At 40.5% G+C, this 23,023-nt stretch overlaps 1 protein-coding gene across 9 annotated transcripts in view; it reads right to left on the bottom strand.

The window, feature by feature from the left end:
- The window catches only part of GBF1 (golgi brefeldin A resistant guanine nucleotide exchange factor 1), a 107,936-nt gene that overhangs the window by 34,166 nt on the left and 50,747 nt on the right, over positions 1 to 23,023 (bottom strand). For 7 of the 9 annotated variants that reach the window (XM_030488629.1, XM_030488631.1, XM_030488638.1 and 4 more), the window contains exons 4-8: positions 10,917 to 11,048; positions 5,691 to 5,809; positions 4,966 to 5,074; positions 4,553 to 4,613; positions 2,774 to 2,828 (exon numbers count right to left, since the gene is read on the bottom strand). In XM_030488629.1, the coding sequence (XP_030344489.1) occupies positions 2,774 to 2,828; positions 4,553 to 4,613; positions 4,966 to 5,074; positions 5,691 to 5,809; positions 10,917 to 11,048 (476 nt within the window). Of the gene's footprint in view, positions 1 to 1,220; positions 1,320 to 2,773; positions 2,829 to 4,552; positions 4,614 to 4,965; positions 5,075 to 5,690; positions 5,810 to 10,916; positions 11,049 to 23,023 lie in introns of all 9 variants that reach the window. The other 2 variants (XM_030488637.1, XM_030488636.1) reach the window with 2 other exon arrangements.

Below are 23,023 nucleotides of genomic sequence, written 5' to 3'. Positions count from 1 at the left end.
GCTCATTCTAGATGCAGCATGGAACTGGTCAGCACACCAAGTAGCGTTCAAGACACAAAAGCATGCAGAGAGAACGCAGTCCGCAATCCAAGTCCTGGAGACACCAATGCAGTCCAGTCATCTCACCTACTTGCCTGTACTGCAACAACTAATGAAGTTTATGTGATTAAAGTTATTTATGCATCTTTCGCAACTATGAACATAATCCGCCCACCAAAATCTGTGAAACTCAGATTTAGGTTCCTCCCGATTCTCACTGCAGTATCCAATGTTTAGCTACAACAATTTCTGCCTCAAAGGGAAACATTTCTTAGTCTTTCCTTCCATGGAACTCTGCATAAATCTGCAGGCCTCCAGCCACTGCCTTCCCTAACTATCCTGAACGTAGACACAGGACAACACTCCTGTAAATGCTCAGCTCCTTTTGGACCATATAGCACTAATGGTAGACAAGAACTATATCTACATTAAGTTTGTGAACCAGCATGGAAAACTGAGGAGGGTTCCATCTAAGCCAGTTTCTCAGGGTTTCTATGACTGGTCCAAAACCAACAATCTGCACACCTACAGTATTTCTTTGGAAGTATTTTCTAGAGCAACTAGCAAGGATCAACACATTTTGTAATGCAGTTTGGCTCCACTCATCCTCCATTGGCAAATACTGTACTGGGAGCTGTATTTAATTTCAGCAGAAACATGGCCAAGATGTTGAAAAGGTACAGCAGTCTCCTTCAAAAAACCTTTATAGAGAGCACTGAACTTTGTGGCCCTGTACCAAACAACAAAGCTCAGACTGAGTCAAGAGACTCCTCAGATATGTTGCTACATCTACAAACAAGCCAGAACACACAACACGTGAGCCTTCAGAGAGCAACCTGAATTTTTAATACTTCTTTTCTTCAGTTTTTCACTGTCATAGAGGACTCAAATCTTGCCCATGCCCTCCTACTCCCTTCTTCAGAGGATGCCATGATGGTGTCTTAGGTGGCACTTACCAAGACACCGAATGCTGCAGTAAAACAAGGGTCTCTCCCTCACAAGCCTGCCCCAGCTGCAGCCACAACACTGCAAAGCAGCCACTACATGCATTGTCCCCAAAAGCCATGCTGTGTCAAATGAGTGGAAGGAGATCTGCTGCACACAACATAACTATCTCTCAGTGGTGTTTACAAGAGAAGGAAGAGGGGAGTAAGGTAAGAAGGGAGAAGGGAGAGAGAGACCTTCAGGTTCTTAAAGAGCAATACCCTCTCTAATTGGTTCAGGGCTTTGGGCTGTTCCCCACTACTTAGCTCCAGTTTGTTGAGGAGACATGAAGAGATCTGTGAAAGACAGGCAAATGTATGGTTTAAACAAATAAAAAATAAACCCAAAGAGAAAAAAAACCCAAAACCTGGCAGAGTGCAAGGCTGCAGGGCAGACTCCTGGCATGCACAGCAAAGAGACAATACAAGGTAACTGCACAGATCAGACACAAGACAGAGCATCACTTAACAGAGCTGGGAGCAGCCATCACTTGATAAGGGTAGCCTTCCTAAGTTCAAATTCATTTTCACTTTATACCTTGTCTACACAGACCATGACAAATTCTGATACCTACATCAGCCTGATCTCTTTTAGCTTTCCTTAGGTCAGCCTACCATCACCAAAAATCTTGCCACTTTTCTCCCACAGCAAGGGAAACAAGCAGTCATTAGGTTACTACACAAGAAGTAAAGCCCCAAGCTAGTTTCAGATTCCTACAAGTAAGCATTTAGTCCTCAAAACACTACCATACTGGCTCTGAAATGTCCATTTACCCAATGTTGCCACTTAACTCATTAAATATAAAAAGAGTGGAAATTATAACATATATAAATAGTTCATTCAGCATAAGTTCAAAGGTGGTTATTTCTTCTCTAGCACTTTTCTCCCCATCATGTTGCTCTCAACACTAGAAACCTGTATCTTCACTGACATTCTTTCTATGGAGTATAAAAAAATACATACGTATAGAAGTATATATGGAGTTCCTCAAGTGGACCTCCCTCTGCCTAAGAAACTACTACATTAACAATCATGTAAGGTCACATTTATGGCATTTTCCATACCGAATTCAGTTGCTGAAAAACTCACTGTAGAGAGGGAGATGGTGGTGTTGAAACCCGGACCTTCCACCCTCAGAAAATTGTGCATTTAGGGAAAGGGAGAAAAAGAACAGAATACTTTGATTTTGCTGCTAACAGAGATGGCATTGCTCATGTGAACTAAGGTTTTCGCTACATTCTGTAGCTGCCCCTTCTGGAAGCCACGAAAGTTTTTTCTACAATAGCCTAATTTCATAATGTTTTCATGTTGTTTCACTAGCCTCAAAAATATTCGTTTCTGCATAGGGAAATCTGGACAAATACATCCCAAGAGCTCAGTATTAAACCTGCAGTGAATGAAGAAAGATGAGAAGGAAGTTGGAGAGAGAGCAGAAGGCAGCAAATAATCAGACGACATCACCATTGGGTCCCATAACTTGCTGGGCTTTTCTAGCCCACAGCAGCTGATGGCTGTTCCCAGAATCCAGACTGGCTCACTTTGACAGCAGTATCATTAACAAGATTCCCTACTGGACAATGTGAGCTTAATCCCACAGAATGAATGAAGCTATGTCCATTTATGCGGTTAAACATGCTCTTTCAGTGAACTAGGGACTTGCAGGAATGAAAAAACACAAGTGTGAAAACAAACAATATAGAGATGAGCGCAAGCCTGAGACAAGAGCAGCCAACATGATGCTCAATCTTACCTTCTTCATGTTCGTTCCCATGTAGCTTTTAGGCTCTTCTTTAAACTGAGGCAACCTGAAAGACAAAGAACAAGTTTAAATACATAAGCTTTCTTGCATTAACAAGGGAAAAAAAATAGACTGCTCTTTCTAGTCATGCTGTTGATACGAGAAGACCAAAATTAGGTTTTATCCACAAAAAGAGACGCTCTTAGTTTCTTTTCCTGCCAGAATCTGTTGATGGAGAGAAAAAAAAAAAAGTATAGATGAGAGGTGCTTTGCATAATTTACTGCTAATAGCAGTTTTGCTATATTGATTTTCAGATTTTCATTGTTAATGGTGATAGAAGTAGTTTCTTTTCCTTCAGTGTATGTTTTCAGCAGTGGACTGATTAGATTGGTTCAAAACAGGTTTCCCTATGCTGCTAAAAACAGCTGCTGAGCCAGTGTCATCCACACCAGGACTCTTGCATTGTACATGTTATTACTAGTCATGGCAACCCTTTTCATTAACTTTGTAGAAACCCCAGTAGCTACCTTCTATTCTGCATCACATAAACACTATTATGGTGCACAGTGGATCTAACTTGAAGCTGAATGCTTTGAGCTAAGCAGTCTCTGTCTTAGAGGTAAAGGAGGGAGACTGCTCTCGCCTGGGCTACCAGGTGAGACAAATGTGTAGAGTTCTGCAACTCTACACACCCTGCTCTGCCTTCTGTTCCTTTACTACAGTTCTATCTTTGCCTGCTGAAGGGACAAAAGTCCTGCAGCACAGCTTTGGCTGTTTCTTATTCTGGTAAGCAAGATGGCCAAACCACTCCTGCAGTTGCTGTCATTGATTTGCTTCTCTAATGCCAGTGTCCACAGGCACAGATGGCAGTGGTGTCTCCAAACCTTATCAAGAAGGACAGAGGAGAGGATGTACAATAAGTAGTGAATAAGCACTAAATAAAATTCACATATGTATTTGGAGAAAAAGCAATGCAGCCTCTCCTCTCTGAAGAGATTGATTCTGACTCTGCCCCACATTTGTCCAGTGCATTCAATGACACAGGGTGCACAGAGGAAAAGAAACAAAACAACTGAGATCCCAACTGGAACTGAGTGTGACAACGGGAAACAAAAAATATTGTGAGCTATGTTTCACAAGCTGTCAGTTTTACTACAATTCTTCACTACTAAAAGTACTTATATATCTGTACATTGCATTTTCACAATACCCAGAGAAAGTCTATGATTACTTCACTATCGGGAGAAACAGTTTTGAAGTTAAATAACTTACTTGAGCTTAAAAGAAGTAATCTTAATTACCTGAAGGGTGCTGAAAAGGACAGAACATTTGTCCGTGACATATGATCTCAAGAGTTTAAAATTCTCTTTGCTATGTGAGGTCAAAGCTCTTAGCTTGAAATCAACATGCGGCTACTCAACACCATTTCTGTTCTCTCTCCTGAAGAGAGCTATGTTTTTTAGAGCATTTCTTTTTTCTTTTTTTTTTCTTTTGAGTGAAGTTTGCATTCTCTGTCCTCAAACTGGTTCCCTATCCTAAAGCTCTTCATTACTTAGCTGTCCATCTCTCCTCAAAGGACACCTTAAACCAGGCAACCTTCCCTACCTCTGTCTCCCTGCAGTCTAACAGGATCAGCCCAAGAGAAAAGTGCCAAATCCTTCATCCCCTTCCACCTCTAAATAATGACCATTTTGGATGATTTTTCTGAGGGCCCTTAAGTGGAAGTGTGGAATCTTTCTGTCCTTAGAGGGCCATCTCGGCAATGCTGAGGCAAACACAAGCAGGTTTACCTTGTGAAGAGCAGCTGCACCATGTCGACCAGAGTGTGCTCTGCAGATTTTCTCAATAACTCTGTGAAGACAAAAACAAATAACACAGGTGTCATTACTCAGTGTGATATTATCAAGAGGCTTCTCCAAGCAGACTCCCCTCCGAGCCTTGTTTACAGAGATTACGGCAAATTTATTAAAACCAGCTCTAACACCGCACTACTGCAAATGGGCCGACCATCACAAGGTGGCGCCACAAAGCTGGGGAAAAAGCAGCCCAAAGTTGTACCATGAACTAACATTTTCTAGCAAGTTGTAGAGGCACAGTAACATAAAGCTCAGCAGCTTTCCACGGTTGCATGCTCTACAATAGAACTAGTTCATGCTGAGGAAAGCCGACCATTTCTTAACTGCAGAAGTATGAACAAACCTACCGCTGAGTCGCATTTCAAAGCATATGCGGAAACAGGACTGCATGATCTCACACACAGATTCATTGGTGAGGTGGGCTCCCACTGGAGTGAGCAACAAGGTCCTCAAAACCTGCAATAAACAGCACACATATGTCCCATAGTACAATGACACTTGCATGCATTTCCAAGAGGAGGTTGGCTTTCTCAAAACAGACTGCCATGAACAGACAACCGAAGGGTTTTCCAGGAATCATTTCAAACTGAATGCTCTGCTCAAGAAACAGATGAGGAGACAATGATCTCCCAACCCACTTCTAAAAGAGGCCTGATATGCTGCATGCTACCCAATATTTAAATTCAGTAACTAGCTATCTGCGCAAAAGTACATTGACCAAAGAGGTGTATAGTTCATAGGTTTGTCTCTACAAAACATCTTTCTCAAAAATAAGTTTGAGATCCATATGTTTGATTTACCCTCACTAAAACAGACTATGCACAAGGCAGGATTATCAATGCTACCACATTATCAAGCTCCTTAATTTAAAAATCATTTTATTTAAGCTTTTAATTATTTTCATTTGGAAAAGCTTTTACCACAGGTATATGAGCCATCTGTTTAAAAATAAAGTCTGTCACTAAGCTCCACAGAGTCAAAACATTGCTCCCTCCTCTTCATCTCCATGTAACAGGATATGTTCCACAACAGGCAGCAACCATTATGGTAATTACCATTTCTCTCCACTTACCTGTAGGATTTTCATCAACACAACCTCATCACTTGCATGATCTGTGCCCACAAATCGGGCGTGAGTGACAGCATCTGCCATGTTCTCCATCCCCTCCGCTGTGCCCTCATGGCTGGGATCTGAGCAACAGAATAAAAATACATGACAGGGAAAGGCCACATACAGCCTACCACCTCTGTGGGGAGACATCTACACAGAGATACTTTGTTGACATCTGCTTCCTTAATTTGTGTGACTCTGAGCAAGTTGACCCTACAAAAGCAAAACTCATGTCCCAGTAGCACAAAGTTTTTAAAACTTGAGCTTTCAGAAAGACTTTATCAAGAGTCTGTCTACATTTGCAACATGATGTAACCTAACAAGAAAATAATTCAAATTCAGTTGTTACCAGCTCTGTATGTTTTTAGATGTTAATTTTTAAGACTGTGTCCTGTTCCGTACAACATAGCACAATCAGCTGTTAAATGCATTCTGTTCTTTCTTGGGAATGAAGAGAAAAACAGCTCTTAAACATAGGGAACCTCAAATTTACTCCCACGAGAAGAAAATGCCAAACAGGTTCCACTAGATTGAGAATGAAAAATTGTCTCTTGTTCTGCATCCCTCCTAAGCAATAGGAGCTGGGGAAGGAATGGACTAGTAGCTTTCCCCAGAGAAAACAGCAGACACACACAATCACAGTTTAGATATCAGAAATGCAGGCCTCCCGCTTCAATCATTCAGCAAGGCTCCTTCTCCCCGTTTCAGTCTTTTGTAGCTACAAACAATGGTGCAGTTGAGAGAATGTTTAGGACGAGATTGTTGCTAGTAACCATATCTTGTGCCACATTACAGTGGCTTCAGAAAAGCTGCCTCCGGCTTTGATTTCATTCTCACTTAAACAATACGGCACTAGGCAAGAATCTTGTTACCTTCCTACCTAAACAGCCATTAGGAATGAAAGGAGACAACCTAAACACTAGTTAATACCTCATTAATTGGAAATGGGGCCTCTTGAACTCCAGTGAGAATGAAGCTGACAGAGGAACCAAGCAAGACCTTGCAAACTTTGCAGAGGAGCTTTGCAGATTCCCTCCTTGACTCCAGTTGTGTTCACACCTAGGAAGGGGCTAAGCCCTAGGCATTAAAGAAAGCTGCCCTTATTGTGGTCCAAAGTGAGCAGCCGCCACCATGCTGTGGAGATGCTGAGGGGCTGCAGGATAAGAAACTTCTCATAGTTGCACAAAACTGAAATGGCATCACTGTACTTCAGAATAGAAACAGCAATACACCTTTGCTATCGCTTACGCATCCCTATTAAGAGCAGAACTTGCTTACTTTTGGCATAGTTCTCTCACACACAGAAAAAACCCAGCTTGCACAGTTCAGAGGGAGTTCCACTGGTTTGCTAGTCAAACCCCTCACAGAGCTATCAACAAGTCTGTTCTAAGACCATTGGTCATGCTTGCTGCTGCCGAAGCAAGCATCTAAAGTGCTTGCTTCGGCAGCAGCACTTAATGGAATACCAAACTCTTATACTGGTAAGCATTAGAGAAGAGGCCTGGCTGTCAAAGGCAGTTCTCTGTGTACCTTTGACAACGGCTTATAATCCAGTTAGAAGCTACCACTCCTCTACCAGAGGCAATAAAATCAGCCATATGTTGGTGCTCCATGCACTCTTATTCACAAATGGAAATTATAGCTTAAACCACTAATGGTGATAGAGGATCATTCTAAATTGCCTCAACCAAATGAGGCAAAGACCAGAGGTGTCACAATGACAGCACCTAGGTTAATATTACTGTTCACCAACCTCAACAACTACAGTGGAAAGCAGCTAAAGGCAACAAGAGGAAAAAGCCACTTGCTGCTGAAAAGGTAGAGCACTGCCACCTCTTCCAGCACATGTGAGTTGCTCTAGCTTAGGGATACATTTAGTCATAGTTATGGATAAATAGTCTGTGTGAAAAAGAAATGCAAGCAAGTTGTGTATATGCTTCTTTAACACATCTGTGACTACTGCTTTGCTGTTCTAGCCCCTACCTTCAACACTAATAAACACACCTCTCTCCCAACACATATCACGCCTGACTACTTCAGTTCTGGCTCCCTGGAACAGCTCTACAAATTTGGGTCAATTTATAAAGCCTCCTGAGTTCAATTAAAAGCACAGATACTTCTACTTGCAGAAAAAGATACAGAAAAGATCAACCCGTTTCTTTGTTCCCCTGTGAGAAAACAGCATGGAAAGACGCGTCAATGCCTGCTCAGAATCACTAACAAAAATAAGTTTGTGTGAAGCAAAATATTAGTTTGAAAATTGCCACCTACAATGCAAAGATCTGGAGACCTCATCTAGATGTACATACTTCATATGGGGTGTACTCTCACAACAGGTGAGCAAAGAACAAGCAGAAAGCAGAAAATCCAGGCTCTCAACCACCAGGGAAATCCAGGAAAGCCAGAAGCCTGCTCAGTAACACCTTTTGTGGAACTAAAATAAATCACCAAGGAGACAGAGAAAGTAGAGGGGAGAACATGCTTTAAACTCCCCAAACAGCATGTCCTCTTGCTGGGAGCTGAGCAACAGCTACTCATTTATGGATATGCAGTTTTCAGGAACACCAGGGAAAGTTAACTATAGAAATGGAGCCAGAATCTGCTATGGACAGACTGTGATAGCAAAAAAAGCACATACCTTTTCAGCTACTAGTTTTCCTATAGCTAAGGTTTGAGTTCATCAAAAAGGCTGACAGCTAGCTAGCTCATGCAAAACCGCCGAGTAAGGACATAACTAACCTGAGAGATAAAAATCAGTGGGAGTTTAGTGTTGTCACACAATTTTCTTGTACTTTAAGAATTACTTTGTAATTCACCAACTATAACACTTGGAACAGTAGTACTCATTTCAAAGCAGAGGATAATTTCTGCAAGGCTAACTATTCCTACTAAAACAGATGCATGGTGGATATCAAGCATTTTTATTGAACTGAGCTGTGATTGCACACTACTGTTGGTGAACTGCACCCCACAATCTCAGAACAGACCTTCGCAATTCAGAGTAATCAAGATCAGAAGTCTCAAAGGCTATTAAAGAATTATTTTTTTCTAATTGGTTTTTAAACAAAGCCCTCAGCAATACTGGCCTGAAAAGCTGACAGATAACCACCTGCCAACATGTGACAGAATAACAGTGAGATAACATGAGGATTACCAATGAAATACTTTGGAAATAGGAAAAGAAAGCTGTTTTAAAGAAATAAAATTATCAGAGGAGTTTGGTCCTTTCATTGCCAGCGTGAAGTTTTTCGACCCAGTTGCACAGCAAAAGCCCTCCACTCACAGAACAGACACAGCCAATGATGCTGTTGAAAAAGAGTGCTGGTTTCACCTGTCAGCTCCAAAACGCACTATAAATACCAGCTACACTGAAATTTGCCGGCTGTGGTTATGCTGGAGTCCATCCTTCCTTGCTCCATACAGTTTGAAACAGATTTGTATATTAAGGACAGTTTTAAGCTTTTCCTATCTTTAGGCAAGCAGTCTTCAGACTACCTTTAGTTTTACATTACAAAGAGAAATATACAACCCAAAAGCTTTAACTTAACAACACAACCCTAGCCAGATGTTCAGTCAGCTCCATTAATCCCAGTCTCAGTGGTATCTGGAGCAGCACAAAGGACAAGGCCGCTGTGAATGTCACCTGAAGCAGCAACAGAGGTCTTAGATTACAGGTTCTGCTCCACAACATAATCCAGGCAGAGGGTCTTTTCCAGTGTCTACAACCAACACATGCTCAGCAACAGTTACAGGGATGCGCCCTTGCTGCAGTAACCTAATTAATATCCTAAATAACAAGTAGCTAGAGAAAGACTACGCATTCTTAACCACTTTTTTACTGTTTCTGCCTCAAATTAAGTATTTGTAGTTGGCTGCCTGTGCAGATATTTGCCTGGACATGCGACACCAGCTTTATGTTCTGATCCCACACAGACCATAAAAGCCCAGAAGAGTCCATCCCCCTGTTCTATGCTGAAACTAACATAATTTGCATCATTGCTTAGTCCTTTATAGAGACATGTTTCACAGGTTTATTTTCTTTTTTGTCCTATGAAGTGACAACAATCTTGCATCATTTTAGTTAATTTTTGCCAATTAACTATACCAAATACTGACCACAAACTGATGTCTTGATACACTAAATTTCCATCAGACTTATAAGTTTGTTGTTTGGTTTTTTTTTTTTTCCCCACTCCTTTCCTGCAAGTCCCTATTTTTGCTCATTTTAATTTTGGGTCTTTCCTAGAAAAGTGGTCTGCATCTACATCAAGCGCTTTCTTTCTCTAACTTCCCTCATGCTAACGCCAAAGAACAAAATATTTAAAACAACAGTGCCAAAACCTCAACAGTGTTCCCTTACAACGTAAGGCAGGAAAAGAACTGAGAAATCTGAACTTGGCGGGAGGAAGGCAGGTAAAATAATTTTCTCCAAGTGAAACTATGTATAAGCAAACATAGGTAGGTTTTGTAATTCATACAGGTATGATCAGAAAGGACTAACAGAATTTACACAGAAAAATCAAGCACCACTACCAGCAGCATTGAAGGCAGACAGAAAGCCAGCTAATAAGTTACTACAAGCCAGCTGAGCCATGGGAACTGACCACATGCGCATTGTTAGTCTTTCACAAATGCACTGGAGAATGCACACAAAAAGGAGAATGCACACATCTGAAAGTTTGGGAGTGGCAAAACTGTCTCTGCCATGATAACTGTGACAAGTGAAGAGTACTGGCACACTGCTGGACAGCCAGACTGGGCAAAAAACCATCCTTGCGCTGGAGCAGAAATACTAGTCCACAAACCAAAATAAATTCCAGAGTGTTTAGCCATATTACAACACTGTAATCCAAACTGGTATTCTCCTCTCCCTGGCCCTTTTGCTCAGACTGCATTAAACAGCAGTTGGTGATTACCACAGTCCAGCAGCGGCCATAAGCACATACAGCAGTCAGGGCATGCTAAAAGCTTTAGCTCTGCTTCCAGCCATCGCTGTAGTGCCATGAAAGAACAGCAGCTATGATGCTACGAAACTGCAGATGCCTATTTCTCCAGCATTAATAACAATTTTCTTATTTCCCAAATCTCCTGATTAAGACTGCAAGCATGTATCCTGACCAAAGACACGTCTCGAGGAGGTGCATTTGGCTGGCATTTTGGTAAATCCCAGGAAGCCACATAACATACCTATTAGTGCATATGAGAGGAACTTATTCACAGAGGTGAGGGCCAACCCAGTTATGGGGCCTGTAGTGTCTTCAGAACGGATTACTTCCAGGAAAGGCCGAAGAAAGACGTTGGGTTCTATTTCAGATAGCTCTGTTAAAATAAAAATAATTTAAAAGAGGCATTAGACTTGATTCATTAGGATTCATTTTCTCTTTACGAATCTACAGCAAGCTTAATCTTGGAGGAAAGAGACCTGCAATAGCTTAATTTGAGAAGGCTGCTGGGAAAATAAGGGTTGCTTTTAAATACACACACACACACACACACACGTATATATTTTTAAAGGCAATGGTTTGTTAAGTTCACTTTCTTATGATTTTCAAAACAGCCTTCTGGATCCTTCTAAAACAAATCCTATTGTAAGAACAGCCTGTAAACAACACAAAGCCACTGCTGCCTAAATTCATATTTTAATTAATTGGCAGATATTGTTGCATTTTCCTGGTGCTCCTGGAACTGTGTAATTCCATGAACTATACAGACTCTTCCCCACCTCCCGCCACTTCTGTAACATCCTACTACGCACATGCATGGTACAAATGCATAATCAGGTTAGTTGGATCTCTTGCAGCACTCTGCCCCAATACAAACTGCATTTCTGCAACATTACAAGTTTGCTTGGCAAAGACAGGAAAAAACCACAAGATTAAAAAATTTAAAAACTCTCCTGTCTTAATCTCAGAATACCTGTATAAGCCTCTCAACCAGAGAAGCAAAAAAGGCACTCTACTTGCTGTTTTGGACAGCCAGTGTTCTCTCTAAAGCTGCAACACAAGAAGGCAGATGCACTGAGCTGTTGAACTGGAGAAAGAACAGCTAACAAGCATCCTAAACTTTTCAAGATGATCAATGGAAGCTTTGGGAATGGAAAAAAGAAAAAAAAGAAAAAAGAAAAGAAAAAGAAATACAGAAAAGAATAGGAAAAAATAGGAATGGAAAAAAACAGAACTAGAAAAAGTGACAAAAAAGCAACCCCACCCCAAAAACCCAAACCAAAACCCCCAAACAAAAAACCCAACACAAGAAATCAAGCTCAGAGGAATCCTGAGGGGGGACTTAGCAGAAAAAGCATTTAAAAGCAGGTAACCGCAATACAGCCAGTACACAGGCAAAGAAGAGTACATTAAAAGGAACTTGGATAATCCTAAAACTAAAAATATTTAAGTACAAACACTTGGTTCAACTTGCTAAAACCTACACTTTATTCCTAATAAAAGTTAACAAGTCTAATAGCTATTAGTGTCACAGGAACACTGGCATTTATATTCTTGATGATCCAATATTGCACACGAGCTTCTCTGAGGCAGGGGAGAAAAAATCCTGTAATTCCTGAATCCTTAGGCAAGCTGCCGCTTTCCTACCTACCAACATAACTCAATTATTTTATTTAAGGAAAAAACTCAAACATCCAAACCCTCCTGATTCTAAGATAAGCGAAATTCCATTTTATCATAGTTCCTATTGAAAAGCCTTAAATATCAAAGTAAAAAGCCTATCAGAAAGCATATTAACATAACTGTGACAAATTATGGTGAGGAAGCAAAGGAGGAAAAACAATGCAGGGTGGGGTGTTTTTTTTGTTTTATATAGATAAGACCATGGAGAGCAACAAAGCACAATAGTTTTGCTGTTAATTAAAGCAAAACTGCTATTAAAAAAAGAGGAACTTTGGGAATCATTACGCAGTCTCTTACCATTCAGCCACCAGTTCAAATCAGTCCGACACCACTAACTTATGAGAGGCTAAAAGGAAGGTGATGATACAATCTTTTTGGCTTAAGAACAAGTCCCCCAATTTGTCAGATAATATCCTGGTGTGATATTACAATTGTGTCACCTCTTAATAGTTCATAGAAATGCAGAGGATCGTAAGACATGCTTTCAACATTTATTTAAGTGTGCTTTATACAACACTTGTCTGGTCACAAGCACTTGGACAACATTAAATATAGTAAGACTACTGGGGATCAACACTCAAAACTCATCTTTCCAGTGCTGATCCTTTCTACAGAATGCATTATAATTCTGTCAATTTCTCCAGCTTCCTTCTACCCAGTGAGCCCCAGGATGGAAAAGCTGCACCTTGATTAGTAAAAATAAATGGGACTTCTACAGATGTACATCGTCTCATTCCACCCGTGCAGCTCTGAAGACAAACTTGCTAGCAGAGGATACATAGGTTACCACACTCCCCATTTTCAGGACAACAAATAGACATTTTCTTTTACAAGAGTGGGGAGGAGTTTCATTTTTTTCTCTTTCATTTTTCTCAATGTGAATATTGATGTGGTTAAAGATTAGATTCCCCTGCAGTCTAACTGAAATTCCCACTTTACATGAAGATCACAAAATGGTTTGTCATAATTAGGATTTAATTTAGGGACATACTATTGATTACACAGCAACTCTGGCCAGCTTCTCTGATATTCAAAGACTCTAGCTTTTATGGTAACACAGCATTTTATATTAAGCTCTCTGAAACTGACTGTGTAAGCTGTAAAACTCTTTCAGACTGGATAGCTGGTGCTGTGATACTGAAAAAAAAAATAAAGAAGAATATAGTAATCAAACAGAGAGTACTTTTAGTGCAAGACTTAGCCACTAAAGGATTACCGTCCGAAGGATCTAAATTTCAGTGGAACACCAGCCACACTGCTAGTTGTTTGCATCTGGGGAGTCTTCACTTGATTACTACAATGAGCTTTTCTTGCTGGCAGCATTTGCAGGCATTGAGGACTTACAGGGGTCACTGGCTCCCTTTTGAAAGCTGAACTCAATCTCAGTAGCAGTGCTTGCTTCAATAGGAAAACTGGGAGCACAGAAAAACACTCATACCGTAGCTATTCTTACTATACCCTGTCTTGAAACAGATTACTCTCACTGGCTAAAGTATCAGTTCAGAATCTGAAAGTGGCACTAAAGTTACTTGGAAGTTCTTCATCAAGTAACAATTTTACAAACTCAAAGCTCAATTCTTTTATTTTAACACTCTCCTATTGAGCTCAGCGAAGTTAGTTCAGAAGGTCTCTCCTGGAAGGGTTTTCATAGCCTTCTATACTGAACATGGCAGTGTTCAGAACCAACCTGCCAGCCCGTTCAGAACAGTAACTATAAGTGCAAGGTGCACTCCATGCTAGCTTTTACTACCAGACCCCAAGTTTAACCTAGAACACAGAACAGCAGGAACTGAATAACACTCTTTTCACGATACTTGGGTAAGGTAGGACCACAGTCTTTAATGGGCATTGTTCTGCTCAGCCAATTAAAACTTCATGAAAGTAACACTACGTAAAGCCTTGATCTTTTTTGGCACCTAACTGTAAAGGCAATGCTATGCTCTCCCGAAAGAGCAAGCCTCAGAAAGGCCAGTAAAATAAATTATCATTTTAACAGTTCCTTTGCCAAAACAAAGGCTATATAAAGTAAATATTGAATGTTTGGAAGTAAATACTTGAACTTCTACAAAAACTTTCAAAAAGAAAAAAAAAAAAAAAAGTAGTTCTGATTTTCAACCCTGGTTCTCTCTCTGCCAGATTCAGGTTCAGGCATTACAAGTGAGGAAACCACAACCAGTGACAGACTTGAGAACTGCTGATAGAGCTGTTTTTCCAAGTATGTTTCCTAGCAAGATATCATTCTCGGTATTTAAACCAGAAAACACGGCATGGTTCTCTGCTTAGGCAACCACTTTCAACTTGGAACCCCCTAAACCAAAAAACCCACCCCAAAACCCACCAGCCCCGCAAGCATGACCTCAGCCTAGGGTATTACTAGAGAAAGAACTGAACAAATGTCTACAAGGAAATCAAAATTTCACTGGGGATTCCTACAAGCAGCTTTCTTTTTCAATCTACTCAAAGCTAGGGAAAAATTGTATTAAAACATGATTTAGCCTTACATGAAGAGCCAGGGCTGCTTTGGGGATCAGCTGGAAAGAACTTCCCATTCTTTTCACACAGGTCCCTTCAACGAAATTTCAGGGAAGCAAAGAGACCAGCACTAGCACTACCCCCAAAGAAGCTCAGCTAGCCCAAAGTCATGCAGGAGATTGAGAAGAGAAAGAATATCTTAAGTAGTGTATCAGAAAAGCCAACTCTTCAGGTTGGCAATTTTAATATGAGGATGGAATTCCTTGGAGACCACGGCACTTTCCTTCATTCATCCTATGGTTTATTTGCGCTTAGACACACGCGTCTATAAAGATAAATAATTCATGTTTAAGCACCTAACTCCCATTTCAGCAATCCCATCCAGCCGTTCTAGCACTTCAGCAAACAAGCTGCATCAGACCTTCGGCATCCCCTTTCTCCTGAAGTACAGGAGCAGGTCCCCCTCAGAAGAGTTTTCTTATTGTTAGCACACTGTTGGCACATTCCTGATCTAAAATGCTCACATAAGCTGCTTTCTCTGGCAGTTCAACTCTTCACTCCTGAATGACTCTTATCAGGATCGGCTATGCGTTCCGAATCAGAGTAAATGAATGAGAAAAAATTGTTTATGACAAGTTATTTCAACATCATTTGTCCCCAGGACAGGCAACTGCAACCCAAACCACATGACCTGGACTCCTCTTATGCAGCAGCTGTTGGCCTTGGACGCCTAGCCTTCAGAAAGGCTGTCTCAATCGTATCCCACGCACCTCTCCCATGCAGACGAGCTCAAACAAGAACAATGCTTCAAGCATGTGCTATTATGTTCCCTACTTACGTACCGACCTGTACAATGAACAGGCATTCTCTTTTCTTCTTAAGGTGGGAAAAAGACAAAGACAGCACTATAACAGAGCAGAAATCTTCAGGATTCCTGCCTAGGAGATAACTGAGTTTATGCCACAGAAAACTGAGGTAGCAGCAATTGCTTTGTCTAACTATAAATAAAATTACTAAACTAAACTAAACCAAAGGGTTTGCCCTCAAAAACACTTTCTGCAAAGACTGCTTTTCTGGCCTACATGATTTTATATGTGCTTTATTCTCACCCAAGCCCAAAACATTTGGTCTTTTTACCCAAGGGTGAGAAGTCTCTGCAGTCTCTTTCAGTAAGTTAGAAGAAAAGTTACACGGAAAAAGGACAAAATTGTACTTGCCTTTTAAAATCAGGTAGAAGTATTGAGTAACCATACTCTTCAGATTTTCAAAAAGATTTCTAGAAGTCTTAACTGCTGGAATAAGTACTGGTTTAAACTCACCCAGATTAAAATGCAGGATCACAGGGAAAGGAGAAATACCTTTGAGATAGTCCTACATTGGTTATTTTAGAGATTAACAAATCTAACAAATAGAACTACAGTAACTTGTTTCTCTAACGTATTTGCAGAGCTTGAATTTGCTTTACATAGTGTCAGTTAGGCAACAGCCACAGAACAGTATATGCATATTGGTTCTAGGTCCCTTGACAAAACTACAATTTCAGCAGCTCTACAGCTGACGAGCAGAGAGGGCGCATGTTTCACCAGTCCAAAAACAAATTCTCCAGACTGACTGGAACACACTATGCACCTGCACTGAAAGACATGCCATGAGTTGTTTTAGTTAGGAAGTTTAGTCCAATATTTAACTCCATTTCATTAATGGCCAATTAATGTAGAGTAATAAGTGTAAAAAAACTAAGCTAGATGATCCACATCCATTTGTTCCTGAATGCATGTTCCGCCCTGCACAGTCCTGGTATAGTCAAGGTTTCAACTGAAACGACTCCGCTGACATCTCTTCCCCCAAGGGGCTTTTGTTATTGTTTTAGTCTTGGTTTTCTTGCAAGGTCTAGACCAGCCCTTACAATATGGTGTAATGTGTCGTACATTTCTAGAGATTTTAATACCTGAAATGAGAACAGATTGCTTACTTACACAGCCTGACCTAGCAGCTACTGTGATCAGAAAAATCTCTAGTCCTACTTTCTGAAAATAGTGATGTCCACTAAACCTGATAAATAAGAGGTCATCAAAAAGAGTAGCCAGCTAACATTCTCTACAGGTTCCCCAAAATATCATTGTCTTACCCCAGACTGAGCTCTTAACAGACGAAGAGAACTGAATTCTGACAGCTAGGGAGAAGCTGAGGAGCCAGGAGCCTACATCCTAGTTTCCAGAACGCATAAATACTGCAAGCTATTTTAAAAGGCTGCTGGGATTGCACGACAGCATACAAGCTCACTGTGGGGATGTGTGGAAGCAAGCTTTGTGTATTTCTGAAATCAATACTTCACTATAAGTGTTACCAAAAGCTTTACTTATGATAAAAGTAAACAAAGGCCCAAAATTAAGGATTATTCAAGCTAATGAAGAAGTAGTGAGAATTAACTGCATCCTTCTCAGTATGCCTGTAAAATATACTCTTCAAAGCTAATTCCCTGTGAATTGAAGTGGTCATCACGGGCCCAGGCCCACCATATCAACAGGGAAACAGTGCCATTCACAGCCACACATGAATGCAAGGCTAGAATTACAAATGCAGTTTGACAGGGGGAACCCAGAGCTGTCAAGCCTGTTCTGTTTGCCTAATTTCATTACAATGGCACAAATGCTTTCATTTGTCACACTCCAGCTTCATGTGTTTATCTCCCTTTCATTAAACATGACTTTAACAAATGATTGTTCCACAGTGCCACAATCTCAAACACCCCTCAGAACTGAGATTTTTATTTTGGGGAAGGGTGACAGAATGCATACTGAGCATTTGACTTGTTATCCTCTGTGCAGGGTGGCATAAACTCAACTGAAATATACTCCTATAGAAATTATTTACATCTACCTGCAAAGCAGGAGCACTGACAGTCCCACCAGTGTTAGCAATTAGTTATCAGGGGTTTCACCTGATGCCATGCTTCAAATTCAGCTGTTCTGACTGCCCATTAAAAAACTCCTGAGCATTTGTTCATATGCAGGTACTTGCTAGAGTATCTTCAGCCAAATTTACACTGAAAACTCCAGCTGTCTCTCCAGTGTTATTCCAAGCGCTTTTCACCCAGCCGTAGTATTCTGTTCCAGAGAGAGTGATATTATGAGAAGTAGAAGATACTCATTTCATTCACAAGGAAAATGAATGCCATCAACAGGAAGTATGGAGCTACACAAAGTGCATGACTACTCACTTCTTGAATTTTTAAACACCAGTCATACAGATTGCCAATGCAAGCTGTTGGGATAGCACCTTATTTCAGAAGTTAAGGTTGTTTAACTCTGCCCTTATTTCTTAGCACTGAGCAGACAGCAGAGATGGAAATAATTGCATCTTGACAAACTTTTTTTCTGAGCTATGGTTGACACGTATTAGTCAGAAGATGTTTTCAAAAGGCTCTGCTTCAAAAGAACAGCAGCTCTGAAAGTGAACCGAGGGATAATTTGGTACAGCAAGGTTGAAGGTCACCAGAAGAAGACTTTGCTACAAATCCTAGAGTATTTCCTCCCACCCTGTAAACTGAATACCTCTGAAAGCACACAAATCAATTATATAGTAAAAGCTTACTGTTTCCAAATTGGTCTCCCACGAGCATGTTGATTACCAGTGTGAACAGCAATACCTATATACCTTTAAGTGTAATTTCAATACTAATCCATCCTTGTTTTCTAGAAACCCTTCCTCCTACATCATACTAGAAGATGAGCACTACAGCAACACCCAATTATGCCAGCACATGCCAGAGAAAGGTTAGATCAAGACCCATGGTTTGTAAAGCCACAGATGCAAATTCAGGATTACTTAAATAAATTTTGATCTCCATTACAGAGAAGCTGATTGCTCTCAGGGAAAGGAGATGGGAGAATACAGCTGACGTGAACCTCTGATAGGTTCTGGAATATACAACAATTTTTGTGGCTTTTTCAGACAGATGCAAGGTCTAAACTCTTAGTGCCAATTGTAATTGCACCTAATCCTACTCCAGAAAACTGAACTCCTCAGTAGCTCTAAAAAAATATGATTTGAGATCTTATCCTTTCTGAAGGTTTTGGGTTTTTTTTCCCCCAGGGGTGGAAGTTACTTAACACAAAGCTTTGAACAACTTCCAGGGAAGAGAAATCAACCTTCCCATACACCTACAAGGAAAAAGTCCTTCAGTAAGCTTAATTGCTTAAAAAAAACCCCAAACCATTCCATAACAGTGGGGTGAGTGAAATGCAGGTAAGCATCACCTTTTGCCTCCTTTTAAAACCAGCTGAAATAGTTTTGAAAGACTTCTTACAGAAAATCAGCACACACATGACAACAGCCAGTTCTTGCAATGAACCCGCATCAGCTCTGAACTTCAGAACCCACAGGCACTCCTCTGATCCAGTGACATTCAACTCTAAATGAAATTGCTAAACCAAACTAAACCAAAGCAAAAAGCAGTCATCCCATGACAAATTCATCTGCCCTTGACCAAACGCTGATAGTTATTGATCTTGCTGCTGCTGTGAATTCGGGCCAGGTTTCCCAAGGTTCCCTCCTAATACAAGAGAGAGAGCATGGCCACTCTAACAAGCCCGACTAGGCTAAATGAAACCTATGGGGAATTGCATTGCACACTGCCAAGTCCAGAGGATGGACTGATCTGTCCATCTCACTGACAGCACAAGTTTGATGTGTGTCAAGTTTAAGCACTCTTTTTTCTCTCTAAAAGAAATTGGCACATGTCGAAGGAAGAGCAATTAGGTTGTGACACTCTACAGAACTCTATTCAGTCACTGGACTTGCTTCACTATGATATTTTACACGTCTTGCACGGTACCAGGCCCAAACTAAGTAGGCAATTTAAAAGCCCAGGAGAAATTAAAACTTCTTCCCTGGTATTTTAAAGCACAGTAATTCTCCACAGCTTTGTGTGTCTACCATGCTATGAATAGCTCTCTCACTGCAAATTCACCATGTTGTGAAAAGGAAAGCTTCACTACTTCTAAGGGGCTGGAGAAAAAGATTACAGTTTTATCATCAATTAGCTGTCTGGATGTTACCCCGTTCTGTTTACCTCTTCCTCAAGGGAAGCCCATGAGTGCCAAGGGGAAAAATTAAAAGGAAACTGAAGAACAAGAAATCCCAAACAAGGCAAGGCATTTCTTGTGTTGCCGGAGACTCTAAAAAGCATCAGTGAGACAGACAAAATCCAAAGAATGAAATGAAGAAAAGCCTGATGGCCCAAGAGGAAAGAGAATCTTTTAATGACAAAATCTCTCAAAGGTTTAAGGTACCTTGCTGTTATGATTTACACAAATTCTTCTATCCAACCTGAACTAATCTAGGAGACATGGTGCTTCGCCATGTCATTACCACGAAGTAAAATTCCCATGTGCTAATGGCAAAACACAGTTGCCCAGAGCTCAAGAACAAACACACTAAGTTACCACAGATACAAAATGGAAGCCTCAGGGAGAGCAGGGTGTGAAACATTGTGGGAATCTTAGTTTCAAACCTACTGGAGGGGAAAGAGAAGAGAAGCAAAAGGGAGAAGAGACTGGCCTGGTGGCCGTCAATCCAACTGTTGCCTTAAGACATTGCAACAGTAGAAACATTAAGCAACTTCTCCCCTTTGCCTGCCAGCAATATATGAAGCAATCAGTAATCTGTGTACACATACAAACAGAAATTAAGACTGCCTCCATTGAAAGGCAGCTCAATTCCTAGAATGATGAAAATAAATGAATATCACATTCTTGAGAATGAACTTGGGAAAGAAATTAGTATCTGCATACTGCTATGTACCAGAGTGACCTACAGATAAAAGGTGCTGATAGTACATGATGGGAAGCAGATTTAACACTCATTTACAGTTTCTGCAGCTGAAGAGATCTATGAATGCAATTCAACTTCAGTGACCACAAAATAGGATGTATCTTAAAATGGGCATCATGGAAACAATATTATGTAAGTCCCCAACTCCATTAAATAAACTTTTTCCATGTCCTAGAATCATGCATCAGCTGTAAAACAATGAAATAAGTGTGAAGAATCAAAATGACCTAAAAATCTATGTGAAGAAATGAAGGGATTTCAAATGTTCATAAAAAATTATCTGCCTTTATTGCAGCCTGGGCAGAGGAACATACAAGCAATTACTTTCTCTGCCAGCTGGGAGCCTAAGCATTATACTGACTATGATGACAATAATTCAGCCTCCATTAACACACCCCATTAATTACTAGGGTCAAAGCACCACCACAAAAGGAAAAAGCAAAGTTTATTAACAGGTGAGAAGTGAAAAAGTATTTGTTGATTCCTATTCTGCCTGTTCTTCCAGACTCAGAATCTATATACTTAATTTAGGTAGGAATTATGTGCCTTCAGCAGATAAAATGTACAGGTAGTTTGGAAGGATTCCTCTTCTAAGCAGCAAAACTTTGGTGCCATTTAGGAACTACCTGTTCCCTGGTTAGAGATGACCTTTGCTGGTGAGGTTATGGAATTGGCTATTCTTAAACCAAAGCTAGGATTGTTTTGGTCAAGGAAACTTGCCAAGAATACTTTTTTTCTTATAGCCTGTAACGTTAAATACTACTGATTTTGTTCCACTTGCACTGTCTGAAGAAGCTGATGTGACAAAAATTGAAGAATTTTAGGATTTTCATATTACACATTGTGCTTTACCCAGTTCTAGAAACTTCTCTGTGATTTTGATGTGATTTCCATCAGGAGGTCTAAACAGTGCTGCAAATCCTACTGATGCTAGTCTTGCAGAACACACACAAGTACAGGTAGCCTATGAATGCCACTATTTCCACAAGGCAACATGATACTCTGAAGCACCAGACTGAGTCTAAGCTCCCTCTGCAACATCTTCGGCGAATGACTAGCTGCAAACTGGGACAAAATTTTTCCACTCACATCCTTACCATTACCAATTTAGACAAAGTTTTTCAAGGCAGAAAGGGTCCATGTGTATACCGACAGCTCATTTCTCTCCCAGGAAGACTGCAAACACCAAATAAAGATTCAGGTACAGTATGGCTTGACATTAGCAATCCATGCTCCTGCTCCCTGTTGCATCAGCTTCTCTGAAGCAGTCATTTAACAGATGACAACCGGTATCCTGAGCAGCGGATTGTATAAGAAATATGAGTAACTACTTGGTATACAGACCACGAGCACTATATCTTAGAAAAAAATTACTGCTTACAGTCTCTAAGAAAGTACCAAATAGCTCTATTATAGTCTATTGATAATATTTTTGATCAGGTAGATGCCCATAATAGAAGAAACAACTAGACTGCTTCAGAAGCTCTACTGAGCAATCCTGTCCTAACTTTATAAAGGCCATCACTGACTACACAGTGTCCAGCAAGAGCTATCTAAAAGCAACAGCACAGCACAAAACTTCAACTCACACAGATACACAAAGCTGTTTGTTCAAGCCAGCCCCTGGTTCACACACTTATGTAGGCTCCTTCAATCCCTCTTTCCTTCCCTTACGGCACAATGCAGCCTGGCTCTCGAACTGAAATACACAACACACACTGAACAGGTCAGTGGACACAACTCTGCTTTAACCTCTCACCCCTAGCATTTCTGCGGCCATGACCTCTGGGATGGAACCACTATACTTTGACAGCGTTTGTTCCCAAGACCTGGAAAAAAAACTTCATCTTTGCTTCCATTCCTCATATGAAAAGGGGGCCTTTTTGCCTTTTTAAGTGCTGTGCATTTAGATTACCTGGAAATAATCTCAAAAAAGCAGCTTACAGTAATAGCAATCCAATAAGGACTTCCTGCCCTATCATCCCATGTTTCCCCAAAACCCAAAGTTAAGACTCTTGGTGAATGATGCTATTTTTCAAGTTCATACTTAGGGAAATGATAAGCACTGTGTAACAGAAGTTAAGATCAAAATAATCTTTATAATCCATCACAAAGAAAAACAGTAGTTCAGTTTGTGAAGTATCAAGCAAATTAACAGGGACATACTGGATTCACATCTAGAAACAATTTAGCAGTGCCTGGCCACTCACTTCTAGGGTGTTAAAAAACTTTATTAAAAAAAAATAAAGGCGACTTACATTTCAGAGGAGCTAATGAATGAGGGGAAGAAAACATACATCATTTTCTAAAAAGCAGCAGTTAAACAGCTAGTAAATTCTCACAGCCTTGTCAGAACGAAAC

The sequence above is a fragment of the Strigops habroptila genome, chromosome 5 (assembly GCF_004027225.2).
Source record: "Strigops habroptila isolate Jane chromosome 5, bStrHab1.2.pri, whole genome shotgun sequence".
Classification (NCBI taxonomy): domain Eukaryota; kingdom Metazoa; phylum Chordata; class Aves; order Psittaciformes; family Psittacidae; genus Strigops; species Strigops habroptila.
Note: the sequence above shows the minus strand (reverse complement) of the source record. Positions and strands in the feature narration are given on the sequence as shown.